General features: G+C 44.1%; 1 protein-coding gene across 1 annotated transcript in view; it reads left to right on the plus strand.

The window, feature by feature from the left end:
* SPTBN2 (spectrin beta, non-erythrocytic 2) overlaps positions 1-15,464 on the plus strand; it is a 904,339-nt gene that overhangs the window by 495,863 nt on the left and 393,012 nt on the right. The window contains 1 exon segment of the mRNA XM_040328797.1: positions 8,669-8,820. Coding sequence (XP_040184731.1) covers positions 8,669-8,820 — 152 coding nt within the window.

The following is a 15,464-nucleotide window of genomic DNA, read 5'->3' on the forward strand; positions in this document are numbered from 1 at the left end:
GTCCGGGCTCTTCGGGTGTATCTGTCTGCTTTGGCTCCGTTTAAGAGTTCAGACCCACTGTTTGTGTCGGTAGCTGGTCCGAAGAAGGGCCTGGCTGTCTTATCGGCCACCATTTGTGGATTAGACAGATCGTGATCCAGACTTATGCCTTAAAAGGGCAGGTGCCTCCCTTGCCTGTCACGGCACATTCGACCAGGGCAATTGGTGCCTCCTGGGCTTTGCAACATCTAGCGTCAGTTTCCCAGGTGTGTAAGGCGGTGACCTGGTCATCCGTTAACACTTTAACAAAAATTTGGTTTATGTGGGCGCATCTGCTTCCTTCGACCACAAGTTTTTACAGGCAGCTGTTTAAGGTTGCAACTTCTCCGTTGAGACGCTCTGGTGGAGTTTTTGTTTGTTTGCTGTTCCCACCCCTCGTTTTTTGACATTGCTTGGGGATGTCCCTAAGGTCAAGATTTAAGTTGCTGTGTGCGTCAATTGTACTCGCTGTAAAATCCTTTTCTTCTTTAGTTCATTGCTGGACACAGCACCCACCTTTCCTCCTTTTTATTTTTTTTCTGTTTGTACTGCTTTTTGACGAACTGAGCTGCTGGATGCAGTGTGAGGGGTTATAGCCAGTAGGACTACCCCCTGGGCGGTACTGTGCAGTTTTGTTGTTTTAACATGTTCTGCCTAGTCCCCTCCTGAAGGTGGCGATATAACCCTAAGGTCAAGATTTAAGTTGCTGTGTCCGTCAATGAACTTCAGAGAAAAGGATTTTACGGCGAGTACAAGAATCCTATTTTTTACACAATACAGAGGATTAACCCCTTAAAGGGGTTGTAAACCCTTGTTTACAAATACAAAACATCTCATTCTTGCCTCCACTGTGCAGTTGGTTTTGCACAGAATGGCCCTGATCCTCCCCGTCTGGGGGTCCCCCAAAGGCGCTTACGGCTCCTCCCCCACAACGGAAAACCCCCCTAGGAGAAGCGCTCTCCCTGGGGGTTACTGTGCGCGCGCTCCCGAGTTCAGCATTTGCATCAATAGACGGAGAATGCCGGACTCGGCCCAGGCGCCTGCGTCATTGGATTTGATTAACGACAGCGGGAATCAATGGCTGTGCTGCTTTCACTCTATCCAATCGAGCTGAGACCCTGGCCAGAGGGTGTGTGCGTCTCCAGCGTGGAAACGAAAGGGTGAGTAAATGATTAATCGTGCAGCTCTACTATGAAGGGAGGCCTATGTGTGCCGGGTAGGATAGGAGACCCATCCCTTGGAGGCTGTCCCGGCCAATGCCAATGACAGGCCCCAGCCGGTCCAAGCATAGAATCCCTGGATCAGACAGGCAAGGGAGAGTCAAGATGATTAAGATGGTAATCAAATACAGACATAGGGGTCATACAATCTCAAATAACATAATTTGATCATACCATTTCAAGTACTAAATATGCACATATGTCAAGATCAAAAAATCCCCCATATACGTCCAAATCAAAGGGGTCAAGATTACATATCTCACCTAGGCGTCCAAGTAATCCGTATTAAAACCTATACGTGCTGCCCATTATAATATATGCGGGGGAGATGGGAGGAGGAAAGCCCTCTCGGAAAGGGCACGTACAGGAACAATCATTCCTTCTCACACCCACCCATCCTAGATAAGCCTTCTAGGAAAGTTTGAAAACGGAGTTGCTCGTTAAGTCCAGGGGGTGCGGTGGCCCAAGGTTCGCAATCCAGTTGAACAGGTAGGTGGGATAGTAAGACTCTACCCTGAATGTACAAAGTGACAGTGTCTTTACAGAAAATCCCAATAATAAAACCAAAAAATGCTGTGGCATATTGCAGACTAATATAATATGTAAATATTGCGCTAATTATTAACTTAATTAATGATGCCAACCGTGCTACAACAGTGATTCAAACAATATAGGAACAAAACCACAAAATGTGTCCAATTGTGTATAAGATGTGCACCAGTGTTTCAAATAAAACAACAACACCCAGTTCAGTGCAGTGATAGGAATAATCGATGTAATCTCAGGCACACTCCTGCTTCACAGATGGGGGATCTCCTCCACACAGACACCGCTCATGAAAAGGAAAGGAGACAGCTCATTGCACAGATGGTATGGCACCAAAAAGAAACAAAAGATATTCCTCTAGAAATGGCACACTCACGCTACCGCCGTTCAAACAGAGCATAGATATCCAATGCACCAATCCTCCATAGAGCCGCTCAGCTGATGTTGTATCTACTCATTCGGATCCACTGTCCGTCCCGCTCGTAGCTCCTCCCCCACGCGTTACGTCAATGGTCACTTGACTTACTCATGGGTCACTCCCCGTCAGCTCTCAGCTGTTGATATTTATAGTCAGTGAGGCTGACAGGTATAAACGGGAGCGAAGGAGTGATTACACATCATCATCATTGCTGGCGTTCAAAGGATTAAACATGCATTGTACAAAATATCTACTGCATGTTGGCAATTTTAATAAGAACTAAAATGTTTAAAACTTTGTCTAAAAACCTTATCTAAAAGACATTACCGGTTTTAGCATTAATAGGGATATGCATCAAGGGCATAGCAGCCTCTAGTGGCTAAAGACAATATTACAACTTATATTGCAAAAAACAATATCAATTAGACACAAACATAATCGCATTAATCACATACAGTTATAAATATGCAATTACAAATATACAATTAGAAATCCCAAATATATTACAATTTAAAAACTCATAGGTACTCTAAAATTAAATTAAAATTAGATTTAAAATTTAAAATTTAAAATTGCAGAGAGGAAAAGGTTAAGTAAATATTAAACTAAATAGATACACTATCACAAATTCTTAATTAGTTATCAGAGATGAAACAATTGAGGTCGAATTCTATATTTAACCCATTGGGCGATAAAGACCTCATTTCGTGTATCCATCTTGATTCTGTTTGGCTTAAGGTCCGTACCATATGGCTACCTCTCCAATGGGGGTTGTATTTAGCAATTGCCCAAAATTTAAGATCTTTGGGATTCATATTATGGCACAAAGCAAAATGACGCGACACATTATGATTCGGAAAGCCCTTTTCAATATTTTGAACGTGTTCCCTGAGCCTCTTCCATAGAGGTCTTTTTGTGCGACCAATGTACTGCAGAGAACACGAACATTGTAGAGCATAGACAACACCCTCCGTTCTACATGTTATTAAGTCTTTTATTTGATATGCCTTTTGTGTAACATTGGACGTGAAACTGGAACATTTTTGACCATTAAAATTGGTCTTTTTGCAGGCAAAACACCTTTTACAAGGAAAAAAACCTTTTCCCTGAAAGAAGGTAAGGGTATTTGATTTGGTGGGGGGGTCAGGTACATTTTTTGCCACCAAATCCCTCAAAGAGGGAGCACGTCTGTAGATTACCCTTGGCATACTTGGAAGTATACATTGCAGCTGTTGGTCGGCTTGCAATATAGACCAATGCCGTTTAAAGATCAATTCCAGTTGTCTATGTTGGACATTATAATCCAGAATTATTGGTACATTGTCATCCATGGTTTTGTTTATAATCTTATCTTCAATTAGTGTCTCTCTCGGTATATCTAACACGTTTTTTATTTGCGTCTGTATGAAGCTACTGTCATACCCTTTTTTGGTAAATCTCTCGCCAATCCAGTTGGCTTGTTCCAAATAAGTCTGGGGGTCGGTACAATTCCTGCGGATTCTTACTAACTGACCTTTCGGTATGTTGATGAGCCATGGATCATGATGGCAGCTATCTACCGGAATATAACTGTTCCGTTCTACCGGTTTGAAAAAGGTTTTGGTAATAATCTTTTGAGCTTCAAGTGTAATTTCTAAGTCCAGGAATTGTATCTTTTTATCATTGATGGTATAGGTAAGTACAATGTTTTTCTGATTAAGATTCAATTTCTCAAAGAATTGGACTAGTGATTCCGCATCTCCCTTCCATATGAGGATACAATCATCAATGAATCTTTTATATAAAACCAATTGATCTGGCAAGTTCTGATAAATGGCGACTTCCTCCCACTCGGCCATAAAGACATTGGCAACACTAGGTGCGTATTTAGCTCCCATACCAATGCCATTTAATTGCCGGTAATACTTTTGTCTATACCAAAAATAGTTATGTTGTAGGCCGAATGCCAGACATCTCAACACAAATCTATTCTGTCTAGACACAAGTGACCCAAATTTGTTTAGAGCCCATTTAGATGCCTGGATCGCTTCTATGTGATTTATAATAGTGTAGAGCGAGGACACATCAGCTGTTGCTAGTAGATAGTTCTCTGATGTTTCAACTTTTACAGTATCCAGAATCTGAATCAAATGTTTGGTGTCCCTTAGGTAAGCCCTAGTTTGTGGGACCAAAGGTTGAATGAACTTATCTACATACTGTCCTAATCTTGCATTTATGGACTGGATACCGTTAATAATGGGTCTCCCTGGAGGTCTTAAAGGGTCCTTATGAATCTTCGGAATTGTATATATAATAGGGACCCTACAATTATCAGGGACTAAGTACTTGGATTCTCTTTTATGAAGTACTCCTTTGTCCATTCCTCTTTGTACCAAATCAATTAGTTCTTCCTTGTATTCATTTGTAGGATTTCCTCTCAATTTAATATATGTGCTGGAATCTTGCAGTTGATTTTCCAATTCTTCATAGTAATATTCTTTTGAAAGTACCACTATAGCTCCTCCTTTATCCGCAGGTCTAATTATGACCTGTTTATTTTCCTCTAATTCTTTTATTCCTTTATGTATACTTGTGGAATCAGGGACTTTTTTTACTTTCAATTTGTCCAGGTCTCTGAGTACCAATTTATTAAAAACTTCAACATGTTCATTATTGTGGACTTGTGGATTAAATAATGATTTATTCCTCAGTTGACTATGTTGAACTCTCCCCAAAGGATTTTGGTCCTGTACTCCTTTAATAGGTTGGTTCATCATATATTTTTTGATATTTAGCTTCCTGGTATACTTCTGTATATCTACATAGACATCAAATTTGCTTAAGTTGCGTTTTGGTGCAAACTTGAGCCCTTTATCAAGAGTTAAAAGTTCCGTGCGTGTTAGTTCAATTCCACTAATATTGTAAATACCCTCCCCTACTAAACTTTGGGTCACTTGTGTCTAGACAGAATAGATTTGTGTTGAGATGTCTGGCATTCGGCCTACAACATAACTATTTTTGGTATAGACAAAAGTATTACCGGCAATTAAATGGCATTGGTATGGGAGCTAAATACGCACCTAGTGTTGCCAATGTCTTTATGGCCGAGTGGGAGGAAGTCGCCATTTATCAGAACTTGCCAGATCAATTGGTTTTATATAAAAGATTCATTGATGATTGTATCCTCATATGGAAGGGAGATGCGGAATCACTAGTCCAATTCTTTGAGAAATTGAATCTTAATCAGAAAAACATTGTACTTACCTATACCATCAATGATAAAAAGATACAATTCCTGGACTTAGAAATTACACTTGAAGCTCAAAAGATTATTACCAAAACCTTTTTCAAACCGGTAGAACGGAACAGTTATATTCCGGTAGATAGCTGCCATCCTGATCCATGGCTCATCAACATACCGAAAGGTCAGTTAGTAAGAATCCGCAGGAATTGTACCGACCCCCAGACTTATTTGGAACAAGCCAACTGGATTGGCGAGAGATTTACCAAAAAAGGGTATGACAGTAGCTTCATACAGACGCAAATAAAAAACGTGTTAGATATACCGAGAGAGACACTAATTGAAGATAAGATTATAAACAAAACCATGGATGACAATGTACCAATAATTCTGGATTATAATGTCCAACATAGACAACTGGAATTGATCTTTAAACGGCATTGGTCTATATTGCAAGCCGACCAACAGCTGCAATGTATACTTCCAAGTATGCCAAGGGTAATCTACAGACGTGCTCCCTCTTTGAGGGATTTGGTGGCAAAAAATGTACCCGACCCCCCCACCAAATCAAATACCCTTACCTTCTTTCAGGGAAAAGGTTTTTTTCCTTGTAAAAGGTGTTTTGCCTGCAAAAAGACCAATTTTAATGGTCAAAAATGTTCCAGTTTCACGTCCAATGTTACACAAAAGGCATATCAAATAAAAGACTTAATAACATGTAGAACGGAGGGTGTTGTCTATGCTCTACAATGTTCGTGTTCTCTGCAGTACATTGGTCGCACAAAAAGACCTCTATGGAAGAGGCTCAGGGAACACGTTCAAAATATTGAAAAGGGCTTTCCGAATCATAATGTGTCGCGTCATTTTGCTTTGTGCCATAATATGAATCCCAAAGATCTTAAATTTTGGGCAATTGCTAAATACAACCCCCATTGGAGAGGTAGCCATATGGTACGGACCTTAAGCCAAACAGAATCAAGATGGATACACGAAATGAGGTCTTTATCGCCCAATGGGTTAAATATAGAATTCGACCTCAATTGTTTCATCTCTGATAACTAATTAAGAATTTGTGATAGTGTATCTATTTAGTTTAATATTTACTTAACCTTTTCCTCTCTGCAATTTTAAATTTTAAATTTTAAATCTAATTTTAATTTAATTTTAGAGTACCTATGAGTTTTTAAATTGTAATATATTTGGGATTTCTAATTGTATATTTGTAATTGCATATTTATAACTGTATGTGATTAATGCGATTATGTTTGTGTCTAATTGATATTGTTTTTTGCAATATAAGTTGTAATATTGTCTTTAGCCACTAGAGGCTGCTATGCCCTTGATGCATATCCCTAGTGTCTATTAATGCTAAAACCGGTAATGTCTTTTAGATAAGGTTTTTAGACAAAGTATTAAACATTTTAGTTCTTATTAAAATTGCCAACATGCAGTAGATATTTTGTACAATGCATGTTTAATCCTTTGAACGCCAGCAATGATGATGATGTGTAATCACTCCTTCGCTCCCGTTTTTACCTGTCGGCCTCACTGACTATAAATATCAACAGCTGAGAGCTGACGGGGAGTGACCCATGAGTAAGTCAAGTGACCATTGACGTAACGCGTGGGGGAGGAGCTACGAGCGGGACGGACAGTGGATCCGAATGAGTAGATACAACATCAGCTGAGCGGCTCTATGGAGGATTGGTGCATTGGATATCTATGCTCTGTTTGAACGGCGGTAGCGTGAGTGTGCCATTTCTAGAGGAATATCTTTTGTTTCTTTTTGGTGCCATACCATCTGTGCAATGAGCTGTCTCCTTTCCTTTTCATGAGCGGTGTCTGTGTGGAGGAGATCCCCCATCTGTGAAGCAGGAGTGTGCCTGAGATTACATCGATTATTCCTATCACTGCACTGAACTGGGTGTTGTTGTTTTATTTGAAACACTGGTGCACATCTTATACACAATTGGACACATTTTGTGGTTTTGTTCCTATATTGTTTGAATCACTGTTGTAGCACGGTTGGCATCATTAATTAAGTTAATAATTAGCGCAATATTTACATATTATACACATCTTTACTTTGTTTGACCCACTACAAAATATTTTTGCAGCTTTTTATTATTTGGTGATTTATTAATGTTATATTTTTTTGAGTATTTAATTTAGCGCTGTAGTTATTTTTTACATATTGCAGACTAAGCCTTTTTTTGCCACTTTTTGTTTATGCATTATATGCATTAAGATAAAAAGCCTTCTGTGTACAGCAGCCCCCCTATTGCTTACCAGAGACTCTCGATCCAGCGATGTTGCAGATAAGACTTGGCTGTCTGGGATTCTCCTACCTCATTGGTTGAGACAGCAGTGACGCGCCATTGGCTCCCGCTGTTAATCAGTCAGTGAGCAAATGAGGAGAGAGGGGGCGGGGCCCTGCCACGGCTCCGTGTCTGAACTGACACACAGAGCATTGGCTCGGGTGCCCCCGTAGCATAGCAAGCTGCTTGCTGTGGGGGAATTCAGCAGGAGGGAGGGGCCAGGAGCCCCTTAAGAGACCTGAGAAGAGGAGGTTTTTGAATGCTCTGTGCAAAACCACTACATAGAGCGGGTAAGATTAACATGCTTTTACACAGAAAAAAAAATTGATTTTAGGATCACTTTAAGGCCTGAATCACACTAGTGCGTTGCGTTTTGGAGCTCCGTTGTCTTTGCGAATTTCTCTATAAGGTGTTCTGCAGATCAACTGCGTTTTAGCTGCAGATCAGGTGCGAATTTGGAGACCTGGGAGAGGGGAGGGGGAGGGGGGAAGTGTATTGAACTGAATGAGACAAATACTGAAGAGAAATGAACACATCTGCGAATTCAGCTGCGTACCCATAGAAGATAATGTTACTGAATTCGCACCTGAGCCGCACCGCAAGACATAAAAACCGCACACGGTTTGGAGGCAATGCGCAGTGCAGATGCATCGCACATATGTGAACCAGCCTCATTGAAAACAATGTATTTTGAAATGTCCTGCGAATTAGATGCGGTTTAAGCCGCACTCAATTCGCATAGGTGTGAACCTGGCCTAAATCCTTTTTTTTTAATTTGTAATTCAAGACCTTGATTATATTTATATAACCAACTTGTAGCTAAAATCAAGCAGTAGTCCTTCTCTCCCTTTTTTTTTTTTTTTTTTTTTTTTCATATTTTCTGCCTTTTTTTTTTTTTTAATGCATATTTCAATCTGTGTTTCTGCAGATGAACGTGAAGCTGTCCAAAAGAAAACCTTTACAAAATGGGTTAATTCCCACCTTGCTCGGGTCACGTGTAGAATTTCTGATCTGTATAATGACCTGAGAGATGGAAGGATGCTCATTCGACTTCTGGAAGTGCTCTCAGGGGAACAGCTGGTAAGAGACATAAATTTGATTATTACTGATGAACTCTAGACAGATGTAGAAAAACTTTCTTTGCATACAGTAAATGTCTGTCCATTAAAGGGTTTATAAAGGAACTTATTTTTTTATCTTAATAGCTTCCTTTACCTTAATGCAGTGCTATTTTCATGTCCTCATTGTTCGTTTTTGCTCTCAAGTTGTTGTAATTCTTCTCTGATCGCCACACTTCCTGGTTGTCTGTTTCCTGGTAACCACAGTACTGGGAGCTTTCTCTCTGTGGTCACTAATCAAGGAGGTGTGATTACTGTGTGTCTAAAACCCCACAGCACCAATCAGTTTCGTTTTCCAAACCATCACTGACCTGTGTTGGCTCTGTGGCTCTGTACAGCAGAGAAGCAGGAAACATGCAAAAACGAAACTAGAAACTACAGGTACATTATGATTGATTTTTATCTATTTTTAATCGTTTTTAAAAGGAATCAGTTAACTATTATGTCTCTCTATACCCTGTAAACAGTAATTTCAGCAAATTTTTTTTTTTTTTTTGTTACAACTCCTTTAACCACTTAAGACCCGGACCTTTAGGCAGCTAAAGGACCCGGCCAGGTTTTGTGATTCGGCACTGCGTCGCTTTAATCGACAATTGCGTGGTCGTGAGGCGTGGATCCCAAACAAAATTGGCGTCCTTTTTTTCCCCACAAATAGAGCTTTCTTTTGGTGGTATTTGATCACCTCTGCGGTTTTTATTTTTTTGCGCTATAAACAAAAATAGAGCGACAATTTTGAAAAAAATGCAATATTTTTTACTTTTTGCTATAATAAATATCCCCCAAAAATATATATAAACATTTTTTTCCCTAGTTCCTCTTTCAGGACAGCCACCTTAGAGAGAGATACCGGCTCCTCCCCTCTCAGGAAACACCGCCTTCAAAGAAGTATTTAGGTCACATCCTCCCACCGGCCCTTCAGTTATGGTGTTTCCTCCGGTGGGGAGACACCGCCGGGGAACCAGGGCCGATGGCTAGGGAGGCTAAGGCAATTATGTCAGAGAGAGGAGCCAAGAATCTGTTAGTGTTTTTGAATTTGGCGCCAGGTTGGCGAGGGAGCCAGTTTACCTGCTACGCCACCGTGCAGCTCAGCGTCTCCTTGGAAGGACGTAAGCTAGAAGGTCTGTACTTCTTCTGCCCAGGGGGGCGCTGTGTGAAAAGTCTGAGTCCCTCCTGTCTTGCAGCAGCGTGGAGCTCGGTGGCTGGCCGGATGGCGGGTGACGTCAGTTCCAGCGGGGGCGGACTCTTTCACACGAGGCGCATCTTCCGGTTCCGGACGTGGCCTAGAAAACAGACCAGGCACTCGGCTGGTGCGGCCTTTCCTGTTAGCTGGCGTGGCAGCGTTTGGAGGCCGGAGACCACTTTTCCTCAAACCGGGATGTCGGAGACGGAGGTTTCTAAGACAGCCCCTGCGGATGATAGCACCAGCCAAGCTAAGGTCAGTGGAACCCTGGGGTGGTGTTCCCTCACCTAAATTCCTGTTAGCTCCACGGGTGTGTTCCCTTCTAGGAGTGGGTCCCTGGTGATGGTTGGTCCTGGGGCTTGGCACTCCTGGTGATCCCTGTCAGTACTGCTGTAGGTCTGGGCCTAATGCTGCTTTCTTTGTTTTTTCTGTTTGTTTCAGAAATATACAAGTAAATCGCTCCATGGCTCTAAAAAGAAGTGCCCTGTATGCAGAACCACAATGGGGGAGTCTTGGTCCAAAGCCCTCTGTAGGGGATGTATTGATGGGCTAGTAAGAGAGCAGGCAGCAGAACAGGGGGTAGATCTGGCGGCTTCAGTTAAAGAGCTTTCAAGCACTTTTCAGTCTTTTCAGACAATGTTTTCTAATTTTCAGTTGCCCCAGAGCAATCCTCCTCCAGCACAGCAAAGGGTTTCACCTGACCTAACGGAGATTCTCACTAGTAGTGCTGAGAAACCGGAGGGGTCTGAAGAGGAGATTGAGGAAAATGCAGGCAGCGATTCTTCAGGTTCTTAGGGAGAATCTGACGCGGAGAGGGTGGACGGGGAGTCCACAAAAACCTCTCGGTACAAACTCTCCCTAGAAGAGGTGGAGGATCTATTGGCAGCCATCCACACCACTCTGAGGATTCAGGAGGAAAAGAAACCGCTGTCACTGCATGACCAAATGTACAAGGGCTTGGGGGAACAGAAGAGAAAAGTGTTCCCGGTCCATGATGTTCTGGTCAATGCCATCAAGAAGGAATGTCAGGATCCGGAAAGGAAACCTTTCTTCTCAAAGGCATTGAAAAGAGGAAAATCTTAGTTTGGAACAAGTCCCCTAAACTGGACGCGGCTTTTTCCCAGGTTTCTAGACATATGGACTTGGCTTTTGAAGATATGGGGGATGGATTCTCTTTTAAAGAAGTCCTGGGACTCCTCGCAGGGTAACCTTAAACCTGCTATGGCAGCCACTGTAGTGGCCCGCAATTTAGAGTATTGGCTTACTCAAATAAAGGGGCATATTGAAGCAGGTACAGATAAGGATACTATCCTCTCCTCCTTCCCCATGCTACTCAAGGTAGCTTACCTGGCGGATGCCTCAGCGGAAGCTGTCCGTATGTCTGCACGATCCGCAGCCCTGTGCAACTCGGCAAGAAGAGCCCTGTGGCTTAAAACATGGCAGGGGGACAGTGCGTCCAAAGTAAAGCTCTGTGGTATTCCTCTCACAGGAGACTTATTGTTTGGACCTGGCCTGGAGGCCGTATTAGATTGGACGGCTGACAAAAAGAAGGCATTCCCCATTAAAAAGAAATTTGGGGGACGACCAAAAGAAGTTCCAATTTCAAGGGAAGTTGGAAGCCCCTAAAGCAAGTCCCCAAAAGAGGGTCTGGCGACAGAAGGGGAAAGGGCGACGGGAGGCAATTCCCCCCCCCCCCCTGAACAGCCCAAGAAGACCCAGTGACAGGGTAACAGTGGGGGGAAGGTTGGGGCCTTCCTCCCACAGTGGGAGATGATCACCTCCAATCAATTCATCTTGGGGGTCATCAGAAGGGGATACAAGTTGGAGTTCTCAAATCCCCCCCCCCCCCCCCACTCAGACTCTTGGTTACCAACTTGCCAAGATCTTCAGCTCTTCTTTCCTCCCTGCAGGAGTTGGAGGAACAAGAGGTGATAGTCCAGGTCCCAACGACGGAGATAGGCAAAGGCTTTTATTCTCACATTTTTGTGGTTCGCAAGCCTTCGGGGAAATTCAGACTCATTCTAAATCTGAAGCCTCTGAACATCTCCATCGCTTACAGGAGGTTCCAAATGGACTTGATCTATTCGGTGAAAGCTCTTCTTCCACCAAACTGCTTCATGGCATCGATCGATCTAAAGGATGCGTACCTACACATCCCCATAGCAGAGGACCATCAGAAATTCCTAAGACTAGCAGTAAGGACTGGGACATCTACAGTTCAGAGCTCTCCTCTTTGGCCTATCATCTTCCCCCCGAATCTTCACCAAGGTGATGGTGGAAGTCTTGGCTTTCCTGCAGCTCAGAGGGATCTCAATAGTCGCATACCTGGACGACCTTCTCCTGTTTGCATCCTCTCCAGAGCAGTTGATCCGGGATCTTCAGATAGCAAGAGACATCCTGGAAAACTTAGGATGGCTCCTAAACCTGGAGAAGTCCAACCTTGTTCCGTCCCAAAAGGTCTCCTTCCTAGGGTACGTGTTGGATTCAACAGAACAAAGGGTTTTTCTTCCCCCAGAGAAGGTCCTGAAGGTGGACAAAGCCATCTTGTTTCTGTAGGGAAGCGGTCAGGTTTCAGTAAGAAAGGCTATGTCAGCCCTGGGCTTACTGACTTCCACGCTCCTAGCAGTCCAGTGGGCGGGTCTACATTTTCGCCCTCTTCAGCTTTTCATTCTGAAGGTCTGGGACCACAGACAGGAGTCATTGGATTCCCTGATCTTGGTCCCAGATCAGGTCAAACGATCTCTCTGGTGGTGGAAGAAAGGAGCGAATTTGTCCCAGGGTCTGGAATGGATTCTACTAGTTTCCAAGACAGTCACGACCGATGCCAGTGGCACAGGTTGGGGAGCGCACCTAGGTCCCCAGTGGTTACAGGGCACCTGGGAATCAAAAGAAGCAGAGATCCTTCAACTGGAGAGAGCTGAAGGCAGTAGCCATGGCGCTCAGGTCCTTTCAGGTAGAACTTCTGGGGCAACATGTGCGAGTCCGGTCGGACAACTCCCCAGCAGTAGCCTACATCAACAGGCAGGGGGGCACAAAAAGCGGCTCTCTATGGCTGCTGGCGGAAGACATCCTCAGATGGGCCGAGCTCAATGTGCTTTCACTATCTGCAGTCCACCTGAAGGGGGATCAGAATCAGGTAGCGGACTTCCTCAGCAGGACAACGTTGAGGGAAGGCGATTGGGTCTTGAACCAGGAGATCTTCAGTATGATAATCCGGAGGTGAGGGGTGCCTTGTGTGGACCTCTTTGCCTCAAGGCAAAATGCCAAAACAGATCTCTTCTTTTCCCTGAACAGATGGGACGGGGCATTGTGAATAGATGCACTGGTTTAGACATGGGCGTTCTCCAAGTGCTATGCTTTCCCCCCTCCAGTAATGATTCCTGCAGTGTTGAGGAAGTTGCAAGAGGAGAACACAACCCTCATTTTAATTGCCCCACACTGGCCCAGGAGACCATGGTTCTCAGTTCTAAAAAACCTGGCCGTGGAACCTCCCTGGATTCTGCCGGCCCAGGACAACCTTCTTACTCGGGGTCCAATCTGCTGTCCTCACGTGGACAGGTGGAATCTTGCAGCTTGGCTTCTAAAGGAGGAATTGCTGAGGGGCAAGGGTTTTTCGGATCGCCTGGTTGCGACCCTCCTAAGCTGTAGGAAGAAATAACATAACATGTTATACTTGCCTCCGCTGTGCAGTTCGTTTTGCACGGAGTGGCCTCGAATCCTGTCTTCTGGGGTCCCTCGGCGGCTGTCTCGGCTCCTCCTCGCAAAAGCTTTCCACGTTCATGCGAGCTCCCTCGCATGGTGGAAAGCTTTTGCGAGCGCGCTCCCGTGATACAGCGGCGGGCATAGCCGCCGACTGTATCACTCAGCCCCGCCCCCTGGCGCGCCGCGTCATCCGCTGTGATTGACAGCAGGGCCAGCCAATGGCTGCGCTGCTATCAATCTGCCCAGCCTAGCCAATCAACGGCCAGGCTGGGAACCGAACAAGATGACAAGCACGCGCCCGGGACTTTCGAGCGGTGAGGTAAGTAAAACGGGGGCTGAGAGAGGCCAGTTGGAATTGCCTTATTCCCGGTATGGGATCTTTCTTTAGTTTTACAGGCCCTTACAGGGGAACCTTTTGAACCTTTAGGGTCCTGCACCTTAAAGCTAATCCCCCCTCAAAACTGCGTTTTTGGTGGCGATTACCACGGCAAGACGAGTAAGTGAACTCGAAGCCCTCTCTATTAGGGCTCCCTTTTTTCAGGTCTTACCGGATCGTGTGATTTTTAAAACTGATCCGGCCTTTTTGCCAAAGGTGGCCTCGAGGTTTCATAGAGGTCAAGATATTATTTTACCCACCTTTTGTTCAAACCCGGTGAGGGAACAGGAACGTATCTTTCATAATTTGGACGTCAGGAGGTGCGTCCTTCAATATTTAGAAAGCACTAGTCAGTTTAGAAAGTCTGACTCCTTTTTTGTTTTGTTTTCAGGGGCTAGGAATGGGTCCAAAGCCTCCAGGCGTACTATAGCCAGATGGTTAAGGTCAGCTATTGTGCAGGCTTATGTGATAGGGGGATTGGAACCCCCAGAGTGGGCTGGTGCTTCTCCAGAGAATATTTGCAGGGCTGCAACGTGGTCCAGCTTCAGCACGTTTGTGAAACATTACAGACTGGACTTGCTGTCAGCAAAAGATCAGGCCTTTGGTCGTAAAGTTTTGCAGGCAGTAGCCCCCCCCCCCACCCCCCTAAGGTAAGGTGCTCGCTTATCCTCTCTAAGGTGGCTGTCCTGAAAGACGAACTAGGGAAAAACGGAGTTGCTTACCGGTAACGTCCTTTTCCAGGAGTCTTTCAGGACAGCACCGGGACCCACCCAGGTATTGGATATCTGAAGACTCATCACATAAGGCCATCAGGTAAGATTAAAAGTTTCTGTATGACCTGTTCTTGTGTCTCCCCAGTTGGCCGGAGGTGCTCGTGAAGAACTGAAGGGCGGTGGGAGGATGTGACCTAAATACTTCTTTGAAGGCGGTGTTTCCTGAGAGGGGAGGAGCCGGGATCTTTCTCTAAGGTGGCTGTCCTGAAAGACTCCTGGGAAAGGACATTAGCGGTAAGTAACTCCGTTTTTTTTCTCAGTTTAGGCCGATACGTATTCTTCTACCTATTTTTGTAAAAAAAAAATCGCAATAAGCGTTTATCGGTTGGTTTCCACAAAACTTATAGCGTTTACAAAATAGGGGATAGTTTTATTGCATTTTTTTTTTTTTTACTACTAATGGCGGCGATCAGCGTTTTTTTTTTTTCGTGACTGCGACATTATGGCGGACACGTCGGACAATTTTGACACATTTTTGGTACCATTGTCATTTTCACAGCAAAAAATGCATTTACTGTGAAAATGACAATTGCAGTTTGGGAGTTAACCACAAGGGGGCGCTGAAGGGGTTATGT

The sequence above is a fragment of the Rana temporaria genome, chromosome 11 (assembly GCF_905171775.1).
Source record: "Rana temporaria chromosome 11, aRanTem1.1, whole genome shotgun sequence".
In the NCBI taxonomy this organism is placed as follows: domain Eukaryota; kingdom Metazoa; phylum Chordata; class Amphibia; order Anura; family Ranidae; genus Rana; species Rana temporaria.